General features: G+C 40.2%; 2 protein-coding genes across 4 annotated transcripts in view; both read right to left on the minus strand.

The window, feature by feature from the left end:
* The window catches only part of LOC110974485 (uncharacterized), a 43,817-nt gene extending 33,111 nt beyond the window's left edge, over nt 1-10,706 (minus strand). The window contains 2 exon segments of the mRNA XM_087146844.1: nt 111-381; nt 8,470-10,706. Of these exon segments, the coding sequence (XP_087002970.1) occupies nt 111-381; nt 8,470-9,242 (1,044 nt within the window). The 5' untranslated portion in view covers nt 9,243-10,706.
* On the minus strand, nt 241-19,242 carry LOC110974488 (guided entry of tail-anchored proteins factor 1-like). Of its 3 annotated transcripts, none has more exons than XM_087146985.1 (5): nt 19,068-19,242; nt 17,749-17,914; nt 15,825-15,892; nt 14,874-15,100; nt 241-381 (listed from the first exon to the last, which is right to left on the minus strand). In XM_087146985.1, the coding sequence occupies exons 1-4, from the start codon at nt 19,149-19,151 to the stop codon at nt 14,882-14,884; spliced, it is 537 nt and encodes a 178-aa protein (XP_087003111.1). In that variant the 5' UTR covers nt 19,152-19,242; the 3' UTR covers nt 241-381; nt 14,874-14,881. The 3 variants fall into 3 exon arrangements, with proteins under 3 accessions (XP_087003111.1, XP_087003110.1, XP_022081860.1); XM_087146984.1 differs by having other exon boundaries at nt 243-381; nt 14,870-15,100; nt 19,068-19,241; XM_022226168.2 differs by lacking the exon at nt 241-381 and having other exon boundaries at nt 11,658-15,100; nt 19,068-19,241.
* Nucleotides 19,243-20,666: the final 1,424 nt, after the last annotated feature.

Here is a 20,666-nt window from a genome sequence, read left to right on the forward strand (position 1 = left end):
AAATTACTAAAAGAGGTGGTTATTATTAACCAAGTTCTTACAGTGGTAAATTCCTAATTATTTTCAAGTTTTTATCGAGGAAAACAAGAATATGACACTAAAGGTCGTACCACTGTATTGTCGACAGTGCGACTCTTTCGCCAAAAATCACATACGACGAACGCCACTAGATAGGTCGACATCTTAGGAGTTGTTTGAAAGTAGGTAGCATTCCAGCCTTCTTCCCTGGCTTCACGCCGTAGTTCAGGCATATTAGACAAAGCTTGGTACCCATCTGGGTGTACGATGGTAATGGTATAGTTAGCTTTGAAGGCCGGCTCGTCAAAACACGGGAAAACGTGCCTGGCACCGTTGGGAGACAGAAACGACGCAACAATGTACCTGGGGAAAACCAGAGTTCAAAAGCATCACTTAAATTATTCATATATTTCTGGAACTATACCATACATAAAGAAATTGATTTATGGATCAGAATCGTTAAGAAATTCTCGGTATGTACAGTGCGTTTCTGATCGAAAGGTCTTCGCAGCTCAAAGTAACTGGACTGTGGAATAACCAGTATTTCGGCAAAGAAAATACAGCACCACTGAAAATTCTATGGTATGATGATTACCCCAGTTTTATGACACTTAGTTTCAATTTAAAACAATTGCTTATAATTATTATTTATTTCTGGTAGGCACTAATGACACCAAGGATTTCTAAAAAGCGACCTAGACAATGTAGCTCGCTAGCAACAGTGAGAAGCAGTCACACTTATAACATAACGTTTTCACAACTCAAGTAACTGTCACCAAAATGTTTGAAAAGGCTCCCTACCCGTAGGCTTCCAAAATCTCTCGCATTGTGGTTTTGCTGACAAGAAAATGAGGAACGGAGACACAAATACGGCCAGTAAAATTGAAATTCTGCTGTTGATTACTCAAGGACGCTATATAATTATTGAGGTAAACGCTACGAAAGGGATTCAACGTCACTGTTGCCGTAAAACAATAAAGCAAGTACTTAACTTGAAATAATGCTACAAAGCTTCAGTAAAGAGGGTTTTAGTTTTGAGGAATTACACCCATCAAGATCAGGCATTTCAAAAGCTAAATCACTCACTCAATGTTTCAATAAATCAAACAGGTCAAGTGGAAATCTCTCACTGATGACAGAGACAGCATCACCACTTCGATTAAATGGTCACTTACATTAGGAAAACAACGCGTTCTCAAACCAATAAATCCTCAAACACAAATCTAAAAATACCGAATTTCGTCCACATTCTTCAAGTTGGTAAGAAGCTTTCCCAAGACGCACCTAATATTTTACGAGTGTCACTTCTACTCCGCTGATTTGGGTGAAGGCAAGGCGCTTATGCCCGCAGGCAATTTTTTTTACGCTACACGCTGGATCGACTAAACTCGAATAAAGGCTATAATCGAGGCTCTGGAAGATGTTCTTTCGGAGAGAAATTCGACTTGTCAACAGGGGAGCTTCCACGAGGCGTCAAGACTAGTCTCATATCAAGACTGGCAATAAAACTTTTTCCACAGGAAAGTATGCGATATATCCCCAGACAGTTGTGTAATAAAAAACACGATGCCCACAGTAGGGGGTGCTACGTGAAATATGCATGGGCTATTATTTCGCTGCGTGTATAGTTTTGATATCAACATAACTCGGGCCAGCCACAACCCCTTCGGAGTCTCTACAAATTCCAGCCTTCACCTGTAATGTCGGATTCTTTCTTGCCGTCACCTGCCCAATTTTGATTCAGAAACACCCCCTTCAGTGGTGTAAATTAATAGGGTCAAAATGTCGTGTCCAATGAAGCTGTAGAAGTTTCCTTTGTGTTACTGCAGTTAAAGGAAATGGGGACGGAGGTATGTTCCACCTCAAATCGAAAACGCACTGCAATTTTGAATCAGTTGTACTCTCCAACTTCTCTTGTCAACATGTAGATCGGTACTCTTAAATGTTGGCTTTGTGGTCTTTGTTTACAGTGATATTCTCGGAACATTTGTTGAAGAATGTTATTAATAAAACGCAATTTTCAAGACCTAAAACACTGGCCTCAGATGCAACTGTTTGATTTATATTTCAATCTAGTGCTCTGCGAAATTGCCTTTGTTGTAAGTATTCACCTTAAACCCCGTGGTAGAGATTAACATCAAAATAACAAGTGTTAATCCTTTTACGGTACCCCTGGGCATTGATCAACAAAAGTCAGTATTCAATGTTTCAAGCAAATACGAGGTAAAATGTCTAATCGGCGAATTACTGGGACATTGGAAAGCAGTAATGCCACACTTGGTCAGCTGTCAAAACATGTCCATAGCTGGAAGACAGGAATGAAAAGTTAATCCTGGCTCTTGGACGAAGGTTAATATTATTCGACAAATCAGTTCTGTACAAATCTATTGTTTGTTATTGCTTGGTAAAAAAATTCTTCGCACCCGCCTTGAAGGGTGAAAGTGAAATTTTCTCTCGAAAGGAGCTGGATACAACATATTCTGTCTGAAGTTTGAGCAACTAGTTCCATAGACGTAATTTTAGGGCAGGCTATGCATGAGGGCGCACTTTCCTTCGACATTCAGGCTCCCATCCCCCGCCCAAGCTTTAAATTTTAATTTATGTATAGGCCAACATCTGCCTATGCTCACTCTCTGAAAAAGATGATTCGTTATGTTTGCACTACTTTCGTCCTGTTAGGAACAGTTAGATCAGGAAACAAAGAAACAGAGAGACTGCTTGTGAGAAAGCAAAAAATTAATAAATAAATAAAGCAAAAAACCCCCGACAACCGCAAGCAAACATCGCCTTCGCTGTCCCATTGTCTTCATCATTAAAACATCCACAGGCCCACAATCAACCGCAACTCAAAACTGCAGGTACAACGTGAAAGAAAAATGAAAACCACAGCTCCTCGATTCAGAAAAAAGGTCCCAGTTTTCCTCGAACAACTCTCAATTTCGCCGGTCAACGAGATGTCAGTATCGACAGTTCTTGGAATTTAATGATTTAAAAGTCCTGCAGGATATTTGATATTTTCCCCGACATCTGAATGACTCAATCGCAATTTAGTGCTTCGCCAGCAGGACATTTCCTTCACTTGTTAAATTAACGTGTACCCTCTTGCAGAAAGACGCAGGCCTATTTACCCTCAGATATGCATGTGAATAACCGACAGAAATATTCCGCAATCACAGCTACTGGAATCATTGCTACAACTCAACTACATGAATCATCTTTAATTCAGAGTCAACATATACATGCATTTCGTAGCATTCGACACGCCCAAAACTCATGCAGTCGAACTACATGTTATCAGTGTCTGGTTAGGAACATTAAAGGAAAGTTTGGTTCTCAAACTTCGGTAAATTATGTAAATAGAAATCAGAATTAACAAATTCTCCCCATTACTCGGTTTTGAACCACTAATCGTTTGCGTTAAGCTAGAGGTCTTTGTTATCTCTTTCAACATAGCCGAGTTCGTGGGATATGACGCGTAGCCTTGTTTCTCACAGCAAAACGTCTTTGAGTCTCAGCAACTACTTCGACTCCGGCAGCGGACAAGGTGAGTGGCAAATGTACGCGGGATTTTCACACACAAAAGAAACCAGCTGTTCTTTGATAATTTCACAAAAAGTATATAGTGCATTTCATAAACAAGCCCAGAAAGGCCGAGATGACAGAAATGGTAATTCACGAACCCATTCATCATTAATTCATCACTTCTATTTTGAGATTAAAACTAATTAAAAAGTTCAAGGAAATAGTTAATGTTGATTTTCGGTCGGAAAATTTTCTTGTCGACCATTCCTCGTTTAACTTAGTGCATGTGTATATCTAAATGTAAAGGAGTATGACGTTTGAAAACCGTTTGAAAACAGCTCTGAGTCTTTATCCTTAAGACGAGTACAAAGAGTCTGAACAAAAATTCCCAAGATCACGATTTAATGGGTTTCTGAAGCTACAGAGAAACTGCCTCAGGATCTCAACAGGAAGGATAAGCATCTAGTGGGACATCTTTATTAGATTGCTATGACAACTGATGACGAAGTCGTTCCCCAAATGCTTTCTGCTCTCTGACTTTCCGGCAGAAACCCATTCCTAAACCTCAAGATAACACCTACTTTGGGGGACTATAATTTGGAGAACTGTAAGACACACTGGCAGCAGTAAAAGCACTGTCGGAACAGAGCCCTCTTCCAATTAACAACGAAACCAATAAACTTTCCAAATGTCAACGAATTCAAAGAATGATGTGTACAATAGTTAGACAAGCATTTTACAGGTTAACAAATTTGCTTCAAAGTCCAGTGGATGCTCAGTCGATACATCCTAAATTGTTACCATGACAACAAACTTTAAAGTAAACAGTTTCCTGCAAAGCGTTTGAATAATAACTGAAGACGTAGCTATTAAATATACATTTGTCACGCCATCACTTCCCACATAAATGGCGTTGACCGGGTCCGAATTTCCGCTTTCTACGGTTGTTACGTTAGTCAACAATTAAGCACTACGTGCGACTTAAAACTACATCGCCCAGTGCCATTACCGGTCACAATTAATGCAGTGTAGATGTTTGTATTTTACCGAACCACTTGATCCAGGAAACCTCTTTGACTTGCTTAGGCAAACAAAACTTCCAGTTGGTTGAAAGTAAAGATACAATCACAGGAATCGTATCGCATCAGGTGCATGCATACAGCAATGTTAGGTTTTACCTCCCAATCAACAACCATTGCATTGAATACACTTGGTAATTTCAAATTGTTCCTCACCGATAGTGACCACTTACCCACCCCCTCCCCACAGAATGGGGCAAGACCACTAAACTTTCACACGCCGGGGAAGTACACTTGCATTGCGATTTTGAAGAGAAGTGAATATGGGCGGAAAGGTCTTGGGAGGCCACAGGGATTGGATAGTGCAGAGAGATAATTCCACGGGATGAAGTACGGGTGGAGGGACTTAAGTAGGCCCATCGAGACCTGCCTCAAGAAAAGGCATATTTGCGTCCAGCACTCTACAGACTAGGATGAGAGCAATACTGGGATTTAATTGGGAAGCAACTCAAGAACTCTTCTCAGACATTCATTCCCGAGGGAGATTTTGGGCGGTAACTCAATTATTTTCTGATTAGAAATAGATTGGGATGTGAAATGAATGTGCCATTCCGTATTTAATCGTTGATAGTCTTACATGGATTTGACATTTTTGCAAAGAGTGCACCACCAGAAAGGAATCGGCTTTTTGCTTAAGTCACGGCAGCAGCTATAAAATGTTACAAGTTCACACAATTGGAGAATACAACAATCGTTAGTTTAAACACTGAAATGATAGTAAAAGAACTGATCAGCTAATCTGTAGAATATTTAGGAATAAACTATAGATATACTACGGAAATCTGCAGAGTGAATATTTTAATATTAAAAGCTTCCTTTTTTGAGGCTGAGCGTACTTCCTAAAATAAAGGAGAACATCTAGAGGTAAATAAAAAATTGATTACAGACACGTAAAGGTCATTGTCATTCTGATTGGAATCAAAATTTTTAATAGAAACATCTTCGAGTCTATGGTCAATTAAGCAATTACAAACTTACTTTGAGTCATCCCTCTTCCTCTTACCTTTTTCCTTTGTATAAACACAGTACTCGAAATTTCCAGCTTGTGTGGTAATTTTTAATTGACTATTTGATCCTTGGAAGAAATGTTTAAGACGGACGTGGAAAGGTTCCTGGCACATTGACTTTAACCTTGCTCCCATGATAAAGGCTAAAAACACAGACTGGTATAGGTCGTTCTTTAACAGAAAGCCCAGACGTCCTTCCCTTTGGAAGAGGTTGACAGAGTTTTTCCATTGTGAATATTTGTTCCTAAATACCATTCACGATCAAGAAGAAAATTAGAAAGCGCTATTGATCAGTATTCCAATTTTATTTGAACGAAAAAGCTTGAAAGATTGAGAACATTCAATAAGCCGACATTGTCTTAGACATGTCACTATTTCTAAATAATTACTTGAACGAGAACCTTTAAGTTGACATAAAAATCATTGCTGTTTGTATTAGTCATTTTTTTCACAACAAACGACTTTCAGTACCAACGTGAAGTTCACTCCATGTTTTCTTTCATGGTGAACCATCACACTCATAGTTACGTTCACCTTGTATTTCCCTATAACCCGTCGTATCGTTGTTTCTTCGGAAGCACTGCTGCAAGATGCCGCCACGAAAAAGGCATCTTTGCTACACACAAAAGACACAAAAAGATGAGATATGTCGAGACACTGATACCCTTGCTTCCTGGACAAAAGGTGATAAGAAACAGGGAGAGCATCTCTGAAGCAAGACACTCTGATGTAGGAGCAACAATGGTCTGAAAGAAGCCCTGATGCCCACATCGATATTCTCTTTCACTCACGGGTATCTGAAGGCCGGAACTTGAGAGTCCTCTCTCGGCTTGCTGGCAGAAGAAAGGTTTTGTTCTCGGGCAAATTGAGAGATTTACATTTCAACTTGCAACAACACGGGGAATTTTATTTCGAAAAAAAGAACCAAAGTGCGCGGCTGAAAGATTAACTGATCACCATGACAATTGTGGAGAGTTGGGGTTACCATGACAGGCTGTTGTCCGCACTGTTGCCATAGCTACGTGAGGGACTATAGAAATCCCTTTGGGCACCTTCATGGAACTAGAAAATTTGGCAGTCTTAGAAGAGTGTGTTTCAAGAATCACTGTCCTGATTACAATCATACATCAAAGTAGTTGATGAAATGTCTACAAAACATTATCAACCAAGCGCCTTGGATTTTAGTGACAAATGTACAAAAAATACAAGCACCCACATCGGAAACGCGAGAAGAAAAATAATTCCAAAACGCTATTTAGGTTTGGCCGTGTCGCTTTCTCGTTTTGTCAGTGAATACCGCCCTCTTTTTTAACCGATAGCCGTACTAAACTAACTCATAGAGCTACAAACCCAGCTCTATGACTAACTTAAGCCAGGTTTCAAAGACGGCAAAATACGCTTTCCCGCAGCTTTCTACTCTCTACAAAATGATAAATGAAATGACATCTCTTTCATTTTCATTCACTGGGTGTAGCTTATAGGTTTAAGCCTTTTAATGCCCCATAACCATTTTCTTTCCAATAACTGTCAAACCTTCCTTTAAACTGGATGGTTGTCTCGCGTTCACCACCTCTGGAAGTCTACACTTTTCTCGTAGGCCTATGGAGTACGTACTTTCTTACATTCAACCTCTTCTTGAACAGCTAGAATTTGTGGCCTCTAGGTCCAGTGTTGAGAGACATAGAAATGTCTTGATCCTGCTTGATCCCAACTTCTTCTTTCTATGCTCAAACCATGAATTTGCATCAAACTCTGTAAGCAGCTTCCATCATGCACCTTCGCCCAAGACCCAACCGCACACATGAGTGTTTTTCGTGAGAGAATAAAGAATGCATTTTCAGCAGTGGTTGTGGTACAAAGGAAACAAATATGAAAAATAACAGCTATGAAGTTTTAAGTTATATTTAAGCAAATTTAATTTTCACATATTCATTTCTTGCTCAATACCTGCTGAAATCTCCAAAGTACTTCTAACGGTTTAGAGACTATATGAGTAATATCTAATAAAATAGAATGGCTGTGAAAAGGTACTGCTGAAGAAACAAGACGAAAGTCAAAAGGGTGAACGAATGGAGATGTACAAGACACAAATAGTCCAAACAAAGGTGCATTAGGAAAGGGCACTAAGATTACAAGATTTATTGACTCCTCACAAACGCGCCAGTTGGCAAGTCAGCTGTATACACACCAGCGAATAAAAACATCAAGTTCTAGAAACACAGCACCGAGTGAAAAGGAACACAAGTAAAATAGTCGAAAGCCTCTCACCAAAAGCATGTACATTGCATGTTATGGGTGTTTTTGCGATCCAGATTCACCGTATCGATTGATAAAAGCTAGGTTGTAAATTGAGCGACACTGACAAAAAGCTCCCTAGAATGGTTGCTGGCAATGATTTTTTAATTAGCCATTTCTCAGAACATGTCGGTGCTTCTCATTAACTAAATCAGGCCACAGACATTGGTACACTTTTCTTGAAATTTCTTTTGGGTTTTTCTATAACTATCAACAAAAGATGGTGCGCAGCTGTGGGAATTAAAGGTGTAAACCTGGAGTTTTAAAGGCCACGATATTGCATGGGACGTTGTTAACAGGACCTTTCATGAAGGCCCGGGGGATTTCAAGATTAAATAAAGCCGAAATCTAGGGATCCTATCAAACTTGGGAAACGTGGCGCAGTAAGATAGATAAGGCATTCAAAATAGGAGTGGGTTTTTAAAAAGAGCCTAATTTTATAATGAAAATATTCACTGTCCAAACAGTCAAAACATGTTCATAATGGTCATCATTTTCTGGAAATAATAATGTGAAAGAAAGTCTACCTAATCGCTACAGACACTTACTTTGCTTTCCCCTGCTTGGTTTTATACTCGCTGACGTAGAGGCCTCCAAGATTGTTGCTGAAATCAGAGTAATATTTTATTCTGAGGATGTAAATTTGGCCCTTCTGTAGTTGTTCATCCACAGTGAGTGTCATAAAATGAAAGGGAGTGTAAAACTCAGGATCGCCCGTCAGTTTGGGTGCCGAGCCCTCTCTAGTTTCCCCGTCAGGGGCCGAGGTAGCTTCATCGAGCTCAATCGAGACAATGTTCAGTCCAGAACTGTGTAACAAAATGAAGCGAGTCGGACTGTGACAGAGGAAGTGTATCGCCAACGCCCCCGCAAAGGTGTTCGCCGAAATGTCAGTGCGTAATTCCAACTCGTAATGAAGTGGTTTTAGTGCAGTGGGAAGGCGGAATGTTTGCCAGAGGGGATTACTGATGGGTACATTGCCATCACTTGGTGTAGTCAGTTCAAGGCCCGTCATCGCAGGTTTTGGAGTTACCCATACCTCATCGGTATTAGTCTGATTGCCGCTTGATCTAGACCCAGGACCAACACAAGGATTGTTCTGCCGACCGATTAGTGAGACCAGCAGACAAGCAGTCAGGACCATTACAAGGCACACAGCAATGACGGCGATGGTCTTGATTCGGGTAAGCCGATTACAGCTGGTCTTTGGGGTGTAAATACGTACCCCAGTCATATGCACCTCACCATCCTCCCCCAGATGGTTCTGGCCCCCTTGGGTGGGGCCAACAATGAAGTTCACGATACGGTCTTTCTGAGGCGGCATCTTCGCAAAAACCCTACTGTTCCACACCCGCTGTCCCAAAGATGACACAGGTGGCTAGCTTCACGACATGAGAATGAGGAGGCAGGATGGTACGATGAGACACCTTGAAGAATGCATCCGACAGCCAGCATCCGACTCTAATGTTAATTAAGTGACACTGAGAGGCACACCAGTATTTCTGGCGCACAGTGAAGTACCACTACTGAATGTAGAGCAGTCGGTCACTTCAGCTAAAGCGACCGGGTTGCTGTTAACAAAAGTCATACATTACACGCCACAAAATCTTCCATTAAGACCGTCTCAATCTTCGTTAGAAAAGAAATTGATTGAGGAGTAGTTTCTAAAGACTTCAAAAGGAAAACAGTCCTCGACTTGTGTACAGAGACATGTTAAATTGCCAGAAAACTATGTTCTCAATCTCTGTTTAAAAACCGAATTACAACCGTCTTGATTCCACGCAGTTGAGTATTCTTGGTAATATGACTCAATCGAAGTAGAAAAATAAAGATCATCGGCAGGTGGGTATTGGTCATAATAGCAACTAGGCGGTGTGGCTGATCAAGCAAGCTGAGCGGAACACACTGCGTGAACACCTGCAACCGCCTATCTGTGTCGTTATAGGTTGAGATGTTGTCGGTCGCACGTGGAGTGACTTCTATTGGGCGTCCACGTCTACAGCATTCGTAGGGTTATATTCACCCAGTCACGAATTCCATGCATCGCACGTTGTTGAAAGGTTTTCAGGAAATAGTTTCTCATGGTGAATTCTGTGCATATTCAATGTCAAAAAACTTGAAACTTCTGTGGAAAATGTTCATTTCCCATCTGATGAATTTGCTTTCAAGATGTTTTAAGTGAAGCGTGTAAAACTGCACCAACCTCCTGGACACGTACAAACACCTGTACTCAGCTCCATACTTTGAAGACACCTCATAAGGAATTTGGTATTGTTGCACAACATTTGCTAAAACATGCAAATAACAAACTCCTGTGAGATGTTCAATATCGGTTTCTGATGGTAGTGTTTACCAAAGAAGAAACCAATCCGCAACAGAGTGCCAAATTCCAAAGCATTTTCGAAGTAGTGGTAAATGCTAAGTTTTCTTCTTCCGTGACCAAAATGTTTAAAAATTCACCACTGAAGAGATCCCAGCAAATTATAAATATTACTAGTGCTTCATGATCCAGCGGCATCTGTTGTTAAGTTCAGAAAGCAATCTCAAAGATGATGAACTTCTACTTTCATCCATCATGAAGATACACAAATGGAATTAGAAAGCAATTTTACATAGACTTCAAAGTACAGGGCTGCACATTAGATGTCCATTTCAGGAAGAGGAAAACGTGTTAGGATAGCGTTGAAGGTAGATTGTTCGTACCGTACATCCAGCATCGACATTATTACCAGGCATTATAAGCTTGTGCGCTTGCAGTCACCCCACTGAGACCGTACTGAACAAACGCGACCCACTCTATCGTGTCAGCTCAAATTGAATCGAACCCCCGCTAGCTTTGTAACCTGAAAGCACTTTCATTGTCCAATATGCAGCACGTTCACAAACATGGATATAAAAAAGACGAAAATATGAGAACACACAGTGATTTCTTTAATAAAAATGAGCCTAGGACGTGAGAGGCATGCGAACGTCGATCACAATGCCGTGTTCTGACAGGATTTCCCCCATGGCCAACGGAGAAATACGCGCATTTCTGGGGCTGAATAACTAACTAAGCCTCTGGTATTTATGGGGAGGTTGCGTAAAAGTCGGCGGGTTACTGCTCTGTCACCTGGGGATACAAGCATTATTTACCTGAATCGCATGCCAATACCACCGCAAGGAAATAGTTTCTGACAAAGATCACTGAACTGGTGTTGCAAAAGCAAATCTTATAAATCAAGAACTCGTGAAGGACTTTTCTATCCTTGTCTAAATAAATTTCTTATCGTTCATGGTCATAAGAACTACTGGTACGCATAATCATTTAACGCTCGCTGTCAAAGCGTCCAGACTCTCTTTTGAACCTTATTTAACATCGATTATCACGTACCATGATCCACCAGATCATAAGAATTGCGGACACTTGCATTGCATAGTGTAAAATTATGTATTCCAACTCAATGTCCAAAAAACAAGTCCGTGTACCCTCTCAAGTTCGACGCATCCTATTTGGGGGCACATTTCTAGAGGGTGTTTCCAAAAACAGCCGTGTGAAGGATAATGAAACCACAGAATCGATCAAACCAAGACAACCTGAATTGACAGTGACAGGGACATTCATTAACAAGCCGATGAACAGGAGAATTAGAAACTGAGAAGACGGTGCTCACAAACATCAAAAGTACTTTGCATATGGTGGGAACACAACTCATTGCCGACTTCTTATTATTGCCAAAAACAACACATGTGCCTTGCCTCTAATTTCGCTTAAATTTTATTGTAACTTTAAGTTTGTTGGGAAATTAACTTCCAAACAAAAGCAGCGGCTCTTACATGTTCATGTACAAAATTTTGTCCAATGCAACTTTAGTTATATCTTCCGTTAAAGACACGTTTCGTAACCTTGATACCGACAGTAACAGCGCTCCTTATCATAATATTTAAGAATTTCTTTAACTGTTATCGTAAAAAGAATGGTTATAAGCATTAATCTTACGAAAGCCATATCACAAGAGGGCGCTGTAACAAGAGTGACAGCGAGGAATTTCTCTTTCCAGAATGAAATTAATCGTCTGCAAGAATTCAGATTTAAGCGCAGTTGTTTCTCAAGTAAGCATTCTATTTAATAGTTCATACATGAAACAGTATTCATTCTGAGAAACAAGATTAAAATGAGAAAAAATGATTTTCATACTTTCAGTTTTTGGACAAAATGAAAACTTAGTGCAGGTCTAAAAATTCCAGCCGCGTGAAATCTGGTCAAATTTGAAAACAGAATCACTACTAACGCCACATCATAACATTGGTGCATTTGCTCTTACAGCTGGAAAGCTATCCCAAACAACTTCAATGAGTACGTTCACTAATTTAAATATTTACATCTCGTAATCACGAAGACTATACTAGAAAAACCATTTACAAAGTAGCACTGAAGAATTGACCAGTTCACATAGAGTCAAAGGCACAACAACCATGTTCCAATTCATTTTTACAAAAGAAGGGTCATATCGAACGTCCCTGGCTAAGACAAAGCACATCGCATGCCTAAAACTATACACGCCCTCAGCCGACTTACTCGCAGGGGTGAGCTGTGACACAGTTGGATATCCATGAGGTAAGAGTCTAATTTGTATTCTATAATTAACGTGTTGTACTACTTTTAGCAAGTGAAGTTGTTACATTTTCGACACTATTGACGTCAACAATTAAATGCGAATCATTTTCTTGGGGGTGGGGGTCCCATCGCATGACTTCACGAGATATGAAACGGCCAGTCCAACCTCCGCGGAAATCCTGTGCAAGTTGGTTACAGGGCAACAAGGCTGAGATACTAATGTCTTACATCCAAACGAAAATGACACGTTATGACCAATCCACTCTGTTCACTTTCCAAATTTAATTTACCTTCCAAATGAAAAAAAAATGCCTTGTGGCCGCGCTTCAATGATGAACTTCACACTGTAAATATCTGTTCGCTACGAATGGACTCAAAGTGACGAGTGTAAATCCCACATTATGTTAAAATACTAGGTCAGTGAACACGGAAGTGTGTTTAATATTCAATTTCCAGTGCGGAACTTCAGCACTCGCAAAGAGCGGGCGGAGAAGACTTAATGGGCTTGGGACTGCGCGGCTGGATAGAGCACGGTCCCTGTTGCCCCGCACTTGGCCAAGGCAGCGCCATCCGGTGTCAATGTTGACTCGTTGGCGGCACCGGTAAACGGATATCCGGAACAGCGAGTATCGATCTCTAGTCTTCTTCGTTCCCCTTCTTTTTCTTTCTCTCTCGATTTCCCTTCTCTGGGTCGGGCTTGAATCGAACGGTGGAGAATACGCTCTCAAATTAGAGTTGAAATCCCGGGAAGCACGTGATCTCACAACGAGATTTGAATGAGAATATTGATTTAAAGGGCAGCGCCGTAAAGGTTTAAAAAAATTCCGTCATATCCTTGTGTGGGGAAAGCAAAGTTATAACCGACAGCGTCGAACGATTTACACGCCTAAATGTAAAATCAAATACATGATATGGTAACATTACATAAAGATGGGCTTCAAATGGAATTTCATGTACTGCCCGCAAACATTTTTTTGTTGCCATAGCAAACATTACCTCCTCCTGACTACATACTTGGATGTATATTTTATCGACAATGACACAACTGCATTTTATGCTCATTCATGTCTTCAAAAAACACAACGCCAATTATTATGCCGATGTCATTAGGCCTACAGCGTACATACATAATGAGCATAATGTCATGCGCATCATGACTGTCGCGTTGCTTCACCCCAATGAATACCTCCGATTTAATAATTTACACGTACACCAAACACATATCGCCCCAATCAACCATGAAGAGATAGAGGTACACGTAAGAAGCCCAGGATTACAAGACACTCTTTTGTAGACTGGCTACATGTAGGTGGCTCTGTAAATCGGACATTTTTATAAACGCGAACAAATCTCAGGTCATCTCTCAATCAATAGCAGTAACTTCCTCAGAACTTGTGATGGAGTTCTGTATAACTAATTTGTTCTGCAGTGTATGTTATATTTACATTTTCTCACCACTTGTCATAATCAGAAATATGGAAGCCCTGACGTTTTGATCCAAGCAGAATCTCTCTCCGGTAATGAAAGAATTCACTAAGAAGAAGAAAAGGACATTCTAGTGAACCGCGCCCTCTGGTGGCATTAACGGATTCATTTCATACACCTTTTAAGTGTTGGTCTCAAGAGAGCAGATAACTGGGGCAAGGCCACCGTGATTTTGTCGTTGAATGAAAATGGCTCAGAATGCAAAGAGAGTAAGCTGGAATATTTAGGTAAGTTTTCCATCAATAACTACAAAAACAAGTGTAACATTTAAGAAAATGACTCACTGGCCAAATTGAAAGTTGCCAAGGCTCAGTATGTTCAAATGAAAATACATGTATACCTTCTTAAAGTTCCACCTGACAATTTGTCCTGTAACTTTTACAGTGCTACATACATTGTTTCTCACCAGTTGCCAAGAATTTATTTATAGCCGATCTGTAAATATTCACTATTTAGCCAAAACGACAACTCAGATCTGGGACTCTCCCTCTTTTGAGCAAATTGTCTGTATCTTTCCAGTTACCTTGGCAGGTAACGGCAACACAGACTTCTTAATTCTTGAAATTCACCAAAATCAATTCTTTCCGTATCACTATAAAAACATTTTTAAATATTTAAGTGTGACATGCAATCCCGCACGAAGAAAACAACTTACCTTATTTACACATATACATTACTTCAAATAAATACATTTGGCAAAAAAAATTCATCTCAATTAAAAGGCTGTGTGCACATGGTTCATACTGAAAGAGAAATTCAAAGTCTTCTGTTGCCAAAAAAGTGTCTTAACTGACTTTTATTATGAAAAATTCACACAGCAACACATCTTTAAGCTTGTATGATCTATTCAACACTATAATTAAACTAACCTACATCTCTCATCATGTCTCTTGCTTTGATGGCATCCACACAGCATTGATCATCATCTGTCCTCTCTTTAGTACATTGTTACAGATCAGAATCCAGCATGTAATCCCAATAGCACCAGGCACACCACTGGGGAAAGCAATGAACCATGACAGCGGCCAAAACCAGTCTTCATTCAGGACCAGCAATGGCTCATAGCGATACATCCAGATGAGAGAGACTAAGCAAACCGTCTGCAAAGATAAGATACAGGGATTTACAATTCAGGAAAGTGATTCACGTTAGAGATTATACAAAATTCATGTCACCCAATACTAGAGTATGTCTTCAGTTGGCTTAGCAGTTTTACTACTAGTCTTGTTCGCTTAATATGAGTTGTATTAATAGAAAATCTTTATTTGCAAATACACTTTTATTTTATCAAAGTAAACACTTCTGGAAAAATCCTGCTTGGCCTTCAAAATGTTTGAACAACTAGGATCACAATTCTTAATACACAAAAATGGATGAACGATGATTGTGAGACAAAGAAAGCCATGGTTTCGTAGTGTATGGCAAAAAGAAAAATATAGAATGCTAGTGTGAATTCAAAGTGAACAAAAAGGCACACTTTTTGTTGTTACGTGTAGCAACGTTACCCCCCCCCCAGCTGAAACACTGATTTGCATGTTTGGGGCACTATTTACGCATGATTGTGTACCATCCCACAGGTAATCAAAGGTCAGCTCAGCCCATTCTCTTGTCTAAGCAATGAGTGCTATGCAGAAATTGAACCAGCAGTTGTTTTTTTTTCATTATTATTATTTAGGTTTGTTTCCACCTGATTGCAACCCAAAGGTTGAATTATGAAGTGGTTACATGACAAATAAAATTGAATTCATTTAACAATACAAAGAACTATAAAACATAAAAAAGGGTCCGTGAATAAAAGACAGTTACATGTAGATAATGTCTCACCTGAAGTGAATTCAGAGCTATAGTCAGACCCCAACTGATGGTAAATGATTTTGCAGTTTTGCTTTGCCCTGAAACAAAGATTTTAACAGATCACATCACTGACAGTTTTACACCCATGAATGCATTAATATGAAAGTAATTTGGCCTGTCCACTTTTTAAGAAACATCCACACCACCTAACACCATTACATGCATTACTCTCCGATGACACATTGACAATGCATAACCAGTAGAGTTTTTGGTTTCTTGGGCACAGTTTTCAAGTCGCCCATTTATTTCTTTTTTCTTTAATATGAAGCACACAAGTTTGGCACCTTTGCCATAGAATAGGGGGCAGGCTTGCCCCCCAAACTTGCCACGCTTGGCATCCTTGGCACGCTTGCCACTTATCCACCATGTGTATCCACCGTTTCCAGTTACAGTTAGAAACTAGCCCCACCTGAACAAGTAGGTGCTAGTCACAGTGTTTCAATCTGTCACGTGACTAGACTACTACGCAAATTACCCAAGAATAAACTAGCCCCCACTGGCACAAGTATGTGCTAGTTACGGGGTTTCAATCTACCACATGACTTAAACTACTATGCAGACACCTAAGAGTAAACTTGAAGAAAACGCCTCGTTTTTCCACCGTTTGCACTTACAGTTGGAATAAGCCCCCCAGAATAAGAGGGTGCTTGGCGTGTATTCCTTGACATTTAAACAAGAATGATTAACATGCTCAAAATTTAAAACCTTGAAAACTAATTAAGTTGTTCCTTTAGTCTGAAAAGAGGCTGTGCCCGTCGCTCCCAGCGAATTTCTGCCATTCTGATACATCACAAAACCAGGAGGCAATGGGGAGGCGGGAGGGGGGGTTAAATGTTTATGTGACAGCTTCGAAAACTAAACCAATGAGGCTTTTTGGCACGAACCAGGCCTTGCATATGGGTATTGTATTCCCATGTACCTGTATATCATCCATCTTCCTGGGAGAGGTTACCCACATTAGCTTAGTCATTCCCCTCCTTCCTCTATGGGTAAAGTCCACTAATTCAAGCCCCATTGAAAAGAGTGTAAAATCAGCACCTTTCAGGGCCCAATAGCATGCACGCCAACATCCCTGAGATTTCTGAAACACAAATGAAATTCTTGTCTGGTCACTTATCTTTCAATTTCTTTTCAATTTTTTATGGGTTAACCAATTACATTTTTAATTATTCCCACAAAACAAAATCACCCCCCCCAAAAAGTGATTTTTCCGAAGTCTGATTGCAGCCATTTTTCAAGTGGCAACCCTCAACTTTCTGGGGCACTTAGGACCATTTTTCAACCATAGTTTTCAGCCCTTCTGCCCTCATATGAAAGCTCAATGACCCAGGGAGTTGATCCCAGCAACGATTTACACAATCTCACCATTTTGGGGGCCAAACAATCTCCTTTTTCAAAAGATACTGTGGGGGCACTTTTAATGCTAATGAGCTGGTCAGAAATTCTCACTTGAATTAGTGGTCTGACCCCTATGGTCATTCAGGGTTATTGGCCTGGGGTGGCCAGCAGATGCAACTGGAGGAGATTTATTACTCCTGTCAAAATTCCAAACCCCTAGGCCTGATTAGCCGATGGACAGTACAAATGTCCCGACCTTCCCTCCCACAAATAAAACATGTGTCTACCGAGAATAATGAATTTCATCTTGCACAGATAAAATAGATTATACTAAACTATGATTTTTAATTATTACAACAGATAAAATTAATATCTAGAATATTAATTATTAATTATCCTGATGGCTTTGAATGATTTTGCCAGGCAGAGATCTATGGATTTCAAGCCAGCACCACCATCTTTTAACCCAAAACCATAAAATACCGTACACATACAAGCTGCATACAAATGACTGAGCATCTACAACGACAAACAAAATTTATTTTAATTGACTTACTTATTTTCTTCAGTTCATCTCTTAGCTTGTTAATTTTTCGGTCTATTCTGGCGAACTTAGGAAATTCTTCTTTCACATGAAGTTTTGATTGTTCTTCGACCAGGTTTTTCATCTGAACCTTAATACTTCTCTCCATCTCACTGTCTTGAAAGAGGACTTTCATTACCTGCCATGGCAAACATGTAAAATACTAAATAAAGATGGTGTATAAACATTTCTTTCATTCATATATATCTGACATCCCAGTACATGCATCAGGTTGATGGCCGACTGTTGTATATCAGCTAGACCATTCTCAGAAGGGGGGGAATGGAATCTTGTTTTCATCACACAACCATCCTGCATGTGTCCTGGCGGGCATGCACTGTACATTGCACTGCATGTGTCCTGGCGGGAAAGCACTGTACATTGCACAGCATGTGTCCTGGCGGGCATGCACTGTACATTGCACTGTACGTGTCCCGGCAGGCATGCACTGTACATTGCACTGTGTGTGTCCTAGAGGGCATGCACTGTACATTGCACTGCATGTGTCCCGGCGGGCATGCACTGTGCATTGCACTCCATGTGTCCTGGCGGGCATGCACTGTACATTGCACTGCATGTGTCCTGGCGGGCATGCACTGTACATTTATACAAACCTTACAAACAGCAATATACAAGTAGTCATTTTTTACATGGTGCTACTTGATTGGCATGAAATTGCTATGCTGTGACACCGATTTTTCCCTATAATTTCATGAGGTTTCCCTCGATACAACTTTGTATGGGATGGGGGGGTCATTAACATTATACCATTTCAAAATGGCGAATTGTATGGGAATTTTCCTTTCCCGCACCCGTGACCACGACTGCTTGCCTAGCTCAAACAGTCCTAGAAATTTCACGCAAAACGATGTAGCAACATTGTGGATATGAGTGACTAATTATGTTGCTATCTGTGAGGTTTGAATACACCTTACAGTTCTGGAAGTATGTAGTACCTGGGCATGGTATACGTAGGATACTTGTGCAATGAAACCAAGATTTCATCTGCTTGGCATAATTGGGCTGCATTCAAACACCTACGGTGTTACGAACACATGGAGAGTCGTAGGACTACAAGCATTAATACAGAGCAATGATACATGAACCTTCCTTGCTTGCTCAATTGGCTTAGCCATGATTGTGAATAGGCGAGTACTCGGAGTAGGCTAGTCATTGCGGTAGGCCTAGGCCTATCATGCATATTCACACATCCAGTGTCAATAAACTGGGTTCCAAATATTAAATTGTTTGTCAAGAAATTATGTCTATTTCCCTTCAAATAGCTTACTTACTTGTTTTACGACGAAAGGAATAAAATGTCCGGACAACTGAAGGATAACCACAAGAAAAAATACAACTATCATGGAGGCTGCCATTTTGGTCGGCTGGTAATCTCACAGCCTAGTCAGTTTATATGTACATGATGCATGGAGATGGCCCACATCATATCAATCAACGCACGCGCACACTTCGAATCAAAGATTGTATAGCGCCGCTGTGCGGCGCTATACAATCTTTGCTTCGAACTGGTTCCTTGCTGTCATTGGGGGCGCTATATAACTAGAACAGTGAAGCTGTCAGTGGTCATGGTTCGCTGTGTGTGTTCATTATTTTTATTTGCATTTTCTCCGTCGTTTGCAATAACTGTTTTGTAATGAGTTGATCAAGGTTAGCATAAGCCTTTAAGCGGATTGGATTTGTTTACATTCAAGTATACTGTTATCTTTGTTTTCAGGTTTTTAATGATAAAAAACGACCACCAGTTCCACCCGACCAGTCTCTATATTCGCCTGATCGGATTAGTTCACTGTTTTCGAGCAAAAAATGTATACAACGTGCGCTTACTAGTAGGGGGCCTAATGCTCACTCGTGCATACTCCTCACTCAGATTATGGACGAAAGTTGGCCAAGTTCTCATACTATACAGCGTTCACAGAATTTTTGTTCACTATACATCTCGATCGTCACCCAGCATAATGAAGGAATAAATCAGTCCCGGGCCAAAACTAAATAGAATGCGAAAATTTTGAAGAATCGTTCGAAAATCAATGAGTAAAATGACTTTTATCATTCCTCGTAGTTTGATGTCATTTCTCTGATTTGCCTTCAAATTACAATAATTTCATTGAATGTAGGACCGTAAATTACGTGGCTTTCCCATTATTAGTGATAAGCAAAAATTTGCCGAACGAGACGCGAGACACGCATACAGGTAATTTCAGAAAGGAGGCCGGGGGTCCAAAAGTGATTTTTGTGTCCCTGTTACACCCGGCCTAGCCTTTGTTATTTGACATGGAAATATCACGGGAATTGATTTCAAACTATTACTTTTTGTTAAGCAGTTAAATTGCATTAGTTCATCACTCTTGGAAATTAGAAAAATGTGTTTTGAACTTGCAAAGTCATAAGTCAGATGTGATAAGGACACGAAAGAAAATATACCCAAATTCTGGAATTACCAGAAAAACGCTCAAAATTCGTCTGCACCTGCATCTTGACAGACAAAAATTTAATCTAAACGACGTAGCATAAGTACGAAAGCCTAATCGTGCCACCGCTCCCCCCCCCAAAAAAAAAAAATCAGTGAGTATCTTAAGAGCGCCAGGTTGTCCAGGAAAGTGTGGATAATAGGCTAAAGTTTATCAATCTCTATTAAAAATGAGTTTTCCTGGTTATAACATCTAGATTCATATAAACTAGACGACTTTCATAATCGATTGCACTCAAAAACTGGGAATCCGCCAGATAAAAATTTTTTTAAAGTAAGTTTGAATTTGAACCAAATTTTCCCGCCATATCGTGTGAATCCATACATTTTATAGTGGAAAAATACGTCACATATCTCATCTCATGTCCTAATAAAACTTAATTCTTAGAGTCAGGAATTATTG

The sequence above is a fragment of the Acanthaster planci genome, linkage group LG15, assembly GCF_054643075.1.
Source record: "Acanthaster planci isolate LZ-2023a linkage group LG15, COTS_SCS, whole genome shotgun sequence".
NCBI classification, from domain to species: domain Eukaryota; kingdom Metazoa; phylum Echinodermata; class Asteroidea; order Valvatida; family Acanthasteridae; genus Acanthaster; species Acanthaster planci.